This window comes from Phaethon aethereus, assembly GCF_964289735.1.
Source record: "Phaethon aethereus genome assembly, chromosome: 14".
In the NCBI taxonomy this organism is placed as follows: Eukaryota; Metazoa; Chordata; class Aves; order Phaethontiformes; family Phaethontidae; genus Phaethon; species Phaethon aethereus.
In genome coordinates this window covers 1,063,174-1,071,736 of record NC_138590.1, presented here as the reverse complement: position 1 = coordinate 1,071,736, position 8,563 = coordinate 1,063,174, and the positions used below count along the sequence as shown (strand labels likewise).

The 8,563-nt window shown below is 56.8% G+C and overlaps 1 protein-coding gene across 1 annotated transcript; it reads right to left on the bottom strand.

Moving 5' to 3' along the window:
* LOC309410038 (protocadherin alpha-2-like) lies at window positions 1-5,406 on the bottom strand (the record flags this gene model as incomplete). Its single annotated transcript, XM_082006355.1, has 2 exons — window positions 1-273; window positions 2,926-5,406. The coding sequence occupies 2 exons, from the start codon at window positions 5,404-5,406 to the stop codon at window positions 1-3; spliced, it is 2,754 nt and encodes a 917-aa protein (XP_081862481.1).
* Window positions 5,407-8,563: the final 3,157 nt, after the last annotated feature.

Sequence of the window (8,563 nt, the reverse complement as noted above, 5' to 3'; positions counted from 1 at the left end):
TCATGCTTTCCTCTGCACATCCTCCATTCCCTGCTCTGTGACAGAGAGAACAACCCCAATGTTGACGAACACACCCATGTCACCGATAATATCCACTGCATAGAAAAATTTGCTGTTGCATTCTTGAGGTGAAGTGTTTCGATTTTTTTTTCCAAAGAGGATTTCCAGGGCCTTTGTAAGGGTGTGGCTGCTGATGCAAATATTGAAAAAAACATCATAACAGGACCAGCTTACATCACACCACCTCTCTGGCCAGAAAGGCAAGTCCACAACCTGGGAGACAGAGGGAGCAAGAACAGAAAAATTCCTGTTAACAAAACACCTACCTTCTTGGGTGAAGCTCCTCTGCCTGAATACCTCATCTCACTAAATACAGTTACAACATACTTGGGCAAAAAACACCTCTGAATTGCATTCCCTACTTTCACAATGACTCTGGAGGATGACAAAAAACCCCAGAGAATTTACGTCACAGGTAAAGAAAATCCTGAAGTCTCAATTGTCACCTTGCATCACGTGTAACCCTACATCATCAGGCAGCAGTGCCAGAACCTACTGGACATGGTGAGAGATACTGATAACCTGAAGAGAGATTGTGCGCATTTTAATACCACATACAATCTCAGGATCAATCAGGCTTCCAACTCCAGACCCTTGGAGTCTGGGAAAATATCCTGCAGCAGAACACGCCATGGCCCTCCTGCCTCATGCTTTCCTATAGGCATCCTCATTTCCCATTCTGGGACATGTCTTCTCAACACAAGCACATCATCTCCCACTCTTCTCCTCTTATGGCCCATGGTCTTTCCCAAGAATTTTCGCAGCATTTCTACGATAGAACACCAGAGCTGGGCGGCGGTGCAGGGTTTGGCACACACATGCACGTATCTCTATCAGTGCCACACGTGCAGGTGCACAAGTAGGGGAAGTGAGCACCCAAAGGTTACACCTTCCTCCTTCCTCTTACAAATGCTGCCTGAGGAGGAGCAAGGAACCATCATGGTAGTATCAACGGCTGCAGGTGGTCCTGCAGATGCCGACCACTGCACAAAGACAGCAGGTTGAAGCACTACCCTCCCACAACACCTTTCCCACAACAGCAGTGAAAATATTGGCCTACGTCACTCACACAGCAGCACAAGGTTCTGGTGAGACATATTCATAATCTCAAAAGAACCCCATTCCACTGTATGGAAACACAAGAAGAGAACAACATGGCACAAGCCTATGCAGTACTTCTGGAGGTTCAGACATGATTCCAGGCAAGTAGCACAGGGCGGCCAACATCTTCTCAAGTTTCTCTGCTAAAATCCTCTTTCCAGTGCCCTGGGAAACGGGATCTCCAGCTAAGCAGACATTCGCCACTTCTCCACCAAAGACACAGTCCACGTTCTGCCCTGCATCTCCATTTTCTCAGGCAAGACTCTCCCTGCTCAGGGTCACGCTGCCTCACCCTGCCACACATCCCTCCACGGGAAGTCATGCCCTTCTGTGACTTCTACTCTGTGACCTGTCCTCAAAACAAGCACATCATCTCCCATTACTGTTTTCTTATGACATGGCCCACGGTCGTCCCAAGGATTTCCGCTTCCCACAGGCAAGGCCTCCCACTGCTCAAGGTCACCCTTCACATCAGGAGATGCCCAAGCCCTACTCAGTGACAGTGACACATTCACCTCTTGGACATGACACAGTTTCCTTTCCCACCTCTGGCCACACTTCGACTTTTACCATACAGATGGTATGTGCATGCCTATACACGGTGTGCATCAGAGTCTCTGCAGCTGACCCTGCACATTTTGCAAGCCTTCACCTATCTCAAAAGGACATGTTGCAGACCTGGGAGCAATACGCTTTCTAAAGGTGAGCTTGGGACAACTCTAATGGCAATAACATTGATTTCATTTTGTGAGAGAACAACCCAACCGTTGTTGAGCATCCCACGGTAAGGGATAATATAGACTGTGCAGGAAAATGTTGTTTCAGTTTTGTTTTGGTGGGTATTGCTTGCTTCGCTTTGTTTTATTCGTGTGTTTGCTTTTCCAAAAAGAGGATGTCCAGGGCTTCTGTAAGCATGTGGCTGCTGATCCAAATATTAGAAATATGGGCACGAACGAGAGACCAAAACTTGGTGGATGGTGGAAAGAGGAAACTTGAAAAAAAAACCCGTTTCTAACATCTGCCTTGGGTGACACTCTTTTCCCTGAACACTTTATTATACTGCCAACTATGGTTACATCATACTTGGAAAAAGAACATAGGAAAAGCCCATATTGCCCTCCCCGCTTTCACAATGACTCTGGTGGGCAAATACAACCAGAGAAATTACAGCACGGGTACAGAAAACCCTGACAACCCATCACATCTCTTGCGGTAGAGAACCAAAGAGGAGGAACATAGAGTTTTCAACAAGAAACCACAGCACATACCAGCACGGGCAGCAGTCACATAGGTACTAAGGCAGTAAATACTGACTGGGGGACTGGCACCAGCAAAGCCCGCACGTCTTGTGCTCCTTCAGCAAGCTCGGCTCGAAATGCTAGATGCCACCGAAGCAAGAGCTGCTGTAAAGCCGGTGTTGTGGCCCCTCTCATTGCAATAGTCAGCGATTTTATTCCACGGCACAACAACCCGCAGCCAGAACGGCAAACCTCAGCTGCGGACAGACACTGGTGCTCTGTGGGCCAACACCGTTATTTCGTTCTCCCACAAAGCAGGAGCCGGGGGTGCCGCCAAGGACGCGAAGGACGATGCAAAGGTGCCATTAAGAGCCACAAGCGCCCGCTAAGCACCTCAGGCCCCGGGGGATGAGCCCTCAGGCCCCGGGGGATGAGCCCGCCTCCCACCAGCCCCTGCCCAGGGGCCGGGCGACAAGGGCGACAAGGGCGAGAAGGGGCGAGGGGCGAGAAAGGGAGGGCAACTGACCGTGTCCAGGAGAGCGGGCGGCTCCGGCTGCGTCTCCTTCGCCGCGGGGCCGGGCGGCGGCGGGAAGTTGGGGCTGAAAACCATCAGGTCGCTCTTGCCCGCGCCCTCCGACACGCACAGGCTCCGGCTCTGGCGCTGCGAGTACGACCAGCTCCCCACCTCGCTGGCGCACACCAGCGTCGCCGGCCCGGGCCCCGACAGCACGCCCGCACGCGGCGCCCACCGCGACGCCCCGTACAGCACCACCGCCAGCAGGAACAGGCTCGACACCGCGCAGATGGCCACCACCAGCCACACGTTCGTCGTCGCCGACACCGATGCCGCACCGCCCTCCGCGCCCGCCGCCGGACGCAGCCCCGCCCTCGACGACGACGGCGACGAGCCCGCGGCCGCCAGCGCCGCCTCGGCGCCCTCCACCAGCGACACGCTCAGCGTGGCCGTGGCCGAGCGCGCCGGCTCCCCGTGGTCCCGCACCACGATCACCAGCCTGTGCCGCGCGCCGTCCGCCTCCTCCAGCGCCCGCGCCGTGCTCACCTCGCCGCTGTACAGCCCCACGCGGAACGGGCCCTTCCCCCGCGGCTCCCACAGCTCGTAGCGCAGCCACGCGTTGTAGCCCGAGTCCGCGTCCACCGCGCGGATCTTCGCCACCACCTGCCCCGCCGGCGCCCCCCACGACGCCCACGCCCACAGCGCCCCCGAACCCGGCGCCGACACCGCTCCCGACGCCGACGAGACCCCCGCCCCGGGCCCCGGCCCGCCGCCGGCGAGCGGCAGCAGCGCCGGCGCGTTGTCGTTCTCGTCCACCACGAACAGCTGCACCGTGGCGTTGCCGCACAGCGGCGGCTCCCCCGCGTCCACCGCCCGCACCTCGAACTGCAGCACCTGCAGCTCCTCGTAGTCCAAGGGCTGCAGCGCCCACAGACGCCCGCTCTCCGCGTCCACCGACACGTAGCTCGACGCCGCGCGCCACCCCCCGCCCGCCGACGACGACGACGCGCCCCCGACGCCGCCCTCCGCCACCGAGTACCTCACGCGCCCGTTGCCCGCCTCGTCCGGGTCCCGCGCCCACAGCCGCGCCAGCTCCGCGCCCGCCGCGTTGTTCTCGCGCGCCAGCACCGTGTACACGGCCTGCGCGAACGCCGGCGCGTTGTCGTTCACGTCCGACACCGGCACCCGCACCCCGCGGCTGGCGCGCAGCGGCGGCGCCCCGCCGTCCTCCGCACGCACCTCCACCTCGTACTCCGGCACCCGCTCCCGGTCCAGCGCCTCCCGCAGCACCAGCGAGTACGAGCCCGCGAACGTCGCCACCAGCCCGAACGGCGCCGCCGGCCACACCGCGCACCGCACCCGCCCGTTCGCCCCCGAGTCCCGGTCCGACACGCTCAGCAGCGCCACCACCGTCCCCACCGCCGCGTCCTCCGGCACCGGCACCGACAGCGACGTCACCCGCACCTCCGGCGCGTTGTCGTTCACGTCTAGCACCTCCACCACCACTTTGCAGTGACCCGACAGCGGCGGCGTCCCCTTATCCGTCGCTTCGATTTGTATCTCATACGAACGCACGTCTTCAAAGTCCAGGGCGCCCATGAGTCGCACCTCCCCCGTGTTCGTATTTAAAAGGAAAAGGTTTAAGCCTTTCGGAGGAAAAGTATTACTCGCAGTGAACGTCATTTCGCTATTGCTTCCCACGTCCGGATCCGTGGCGTTCACCCGCGCCACCAGCGTCCCCTCCGAAGCGCTCTCCAGCAGCTGCACTTTATACACCGACTGGTCGAACTGGGGCGCGTTGTCGTTCGCGTCTAGCACCGAGATCACCAGCTCCACCGTGCCCGTCAGCGACGGCCGGCCCCCGTCACTCGCCGTCACCAGCAGCCGGTGCGCGGGCATCGTCTCGCGGTCCAGCGGTTTCGTCAGCACGAGAAAAAGGGATTCTCGGTATTCTTCACTCCGCTGTAAATCCAGACGGAAATGCTCGCTGGGGCTGAGTGTGTAGGAGAGCTGCGCGTTGGCTCCCACATCTGCATCCGACGCGCCCTCCAGCGGGAACCGAGACCCTGCAGGGGAATTCTCTGATAAACTGAGGTTTTTGCGGGCGGCGGGGAAGCGCGGGGCGTTGTCGTTGATGTCGGTGACCTCCAGCTCCACGTGGAAGACGCGCAGCGGCCGCTCCACCAGCACCTCCAGGCGCAGGGCGCACGCCGCGCTCTTCCCGCACAGCTCCTCCCGGTCCAGCCGCGAGCTCACCACCAGCGCCCCGCTCGCCCCGCTCACCTCCACGCTCGCCCGCCGGCTCTGCGCCACCAGCCGCAGCCGCCGCGCCTCCGACGAGCCCGCCTCCAGGCCCAGGTCCTGCGCCAGGCGCCCCACCACCGTCCCGGCCTCGGCTTCCTCCGGCACCGAGTAGCGCACCTGCCCGCCGCACAGCGCCCAGGACGCCTGCAGCACCAGCACCCGCAACACGGGCCCCCAGCACACGCCCATCGCCCCCGCCGCCACCGCCGCCAGTGGCACCCGCCCGGGCCCTGCACGGCTCCCCGCCGCCGCCCGGACGCTCCGGCTCTCCTGCCCGCCCCGCGCCGCCCCCCCGCGCTCACAGCCGGGCTCTCCGCCGCACCGGGGCGGAGCCGCCTCGCCGCTCCGCCGCCGTTCCTGAGCCTGCAGCGACACCGTGTGCTGCTCCGCCGCCTCGCACGCTCCGCGCCGTCGCCCGCCACTCCGCACCCGCGCTGCGCATCGCCGCCGCCGCCGCCGCACCGGACTCCCCTTCTCCGCTTCCTTTCCCTCTCGCTTTGCCCTTAGAGCGCCTACTTCGCTCGCCTACATTCCCTTCGTTTCCTCGCTCTTCCTCTCGCTTTCTTCCTTTCTCTTCCTTTTCTCCCGGCAGTGCTCTCTTTTCCATCGGTTCTCTCTCTCGCCCTCTCTCCTTACGACTTTCCCCCGCCTCATTCTCTTTTTTCTTCCTCCTCTTTGTACTTCCTTCTGTTCCGCCTCCTTCTTCAGTTACTTCTCCTTTCCGTTCCTGCCCTGACGGCCACTATTCTTTACTCCCCTCTCCCTTCTCTTCCCACTCTTCGCTCGTTTTTAGCCCCTCTCGCAGCTCCCCAGTCGCCTCCGGCGCCGCGACAGAGACCACCAAAGACGGAGCCATCAGCGCTAATTACGGGGCATTCGCGCCGGAGCGCGAGGTACTCTGACCAAGGCGGAGGCTCTTAGGGACCAACTCCGTTCAGCACCGAGAGGTAACGTCGGTGCGTGCTGCTCCTCTCCTTCATGGTTCCTTTCGTTTCCTTAAGTCCTTCCTTTCTTTTTCCTTTCCTTCTTCATTTCTTTCTGCTCTTCTTTTGTTCTCGCCATTTGGTTCTCTTTCCCTTCCCTTGTTCTCTTTCCTCATGTCTTCTCTCTTTTCCAAATCTCTACACCAGGCTCACAATGAAGCATGGACATGCCCTTTGGCAAAGACCTCTCATTCCTCTTCCTCACTGCTCTTCATCAACCCTTCCAGAAGGTCCCTGAGTACTGAGCATGCTTACTTCCTCAACTTCAATCAGCGTGTCTACATAATGTCGGTGCATGCTGGTCATCTCCTCAATCATCTCTTCCTTCTTTCTTTCTTTCATCCTTATTTGCTTATTTCATACTTGCCGAGGGTCCCTCCTTTCCTTTTTTCTTTTGCACACCTTTTGTCTTTTTATCCTTCCTTTCTCTTTCTTGACTCACCATGTGCTATCTTTGCCTGCCCTTCTCTTCTGTTTCCACACTTGTCTCTTCCATCCTACAGTTCCTTTGCCAAAATGTTTTTAAAAGGTCACCACCACCTTGCCAGGAAGCACGGACAAGCCCTTTGCCAAAAAAGCCCTCATTCATCTTCCCTACCGCTTCCTATCCCTCTGGACACAGAACAATCTTACTGCTGTCCACCAAAGCATGCCCTTCCAATTTCTCATCCCTTCAGAAAAGAGGAGCCTTCAGTCGACTCAGGGACCCAACAAATAACAGAGCAAGGCAAATCACAGCAAAGAACAGCTCTGCTACAACACAACGGAATCCATCACCTTCTCAGACACAAACCCAAGCCACAAGCACTGAACATCTGTGCAAACAGGCTCCAGAGAGTCCAAATAACACAGTGGAGTCTCTCTTTAAGGAGTTCAAATCCATCTCAGCTCAGCATTACAATCTTCCAAGAAGGCGGAAACAGCACGGGGCAATAACAGCTCTCAAGCACTCTTCACTTATCTCGATGAAGATCTATTCTTCTGGCCTCAATTTCCACCTACACAATGAATGGAAAGCTCTTGCTCTCCCTCAGAGGCAGGGGTTGCACTGCCAGAACAACACAGAAAGAAACTCCGTACCCAGGTGCACTAGTCACCCCCTCTCCTTCATCACCATGAGCCACTCATCACACAGCCAAACAAAAGCCACAAAGATAACAGCATGGCATTTTCACCAAGAACAGCCCCTCCACACCCAAAACATCCATTCAGAGAAATGCATTGGGGTTCCTCCTCCATCTGTACTTGCTGCCACTAGCTCACACTCTGCCTGGAAGCACCAGGAAAGGAACGACAGCAGGCAGTCATGCTTTGCTACTCCAAACCTACAGACATTAATAATCCAGGCATCATTGGGTCAATATGACATGAAGATACCACGACTGAACAGGAACAAAAGTACATCTGTCTCTCAGACACACCTTCTTTAGCTGTCATTGACTTACCTGCAGCATCACTGCTTGCTTTTTCAGAAAAATAAAAATTTCCAGGGCAGAAGAATTGGTTTCAAGGGACATTTTCCCTTGATGTTATGGAATTCTGGGGAAGCTGCGTAGAAAAAAAATTACTCATGATCTGCAAAAGTTTCAAAAACGCTGGACAGTGCGCAGTGCTCCCTTATGCACTTCTACCACAGAAGGGTGACCTGAAAGCTAAGGACATTCTCTCAATGCCAACCTCAGCCCAGGAGAGTGGAAAAGCCATCCCCCACATCAATGGCAAAACACCCTTAGCTCTGCAACCAGACAGCTGACAAATTTCCACCAGCTGCATATCATCCACTCCCAAAAACACACTGCCAATGCGAGAAAAGGAAAAACGAAAAGGGTGCCACATTTTCTTGAGAGCAGAAAAGCAAAGGATCCCACTCCACTGCACTGAAATGCAAGCTTTGCCAACATATTGAGTAGGGAGAGCACTTCTTCCCCTGCCTAGCAAGGGAGATGAGCAGAGAGATGACCAAGGAGACCTCCACCTCCACAGCAAAGTGATCCCAATTTCAAAAACTTTCTGTTTCATCAACAATGTACTACATTCAGGAGCAAAGGATTAAAGAAGCCCACGTCAGATGTCTTCACATCTCACAGGAATACCATGGAGGAAAGCAGGGTGCAAGGATATGCAGAACTTCTGGAGGTCCTGAGAGGATCCCAGGCAAGCAGCCCTGTGCACCGGGTCCTTCTCAAGCTCTTCTACTGGCATCCTCTATGACACACCACGAGGAATGGTATCTCCAGCTAAGCGGACGTTCTCCAGTCCTTCCCCAATGACACAGACCGTGTTCTACCCAGCATCTCCATTTCCATCAGGTAAGACTCTTTCCTGATCAAAGTCACTCTCCCCATGACAGATGCCCAGGCCCT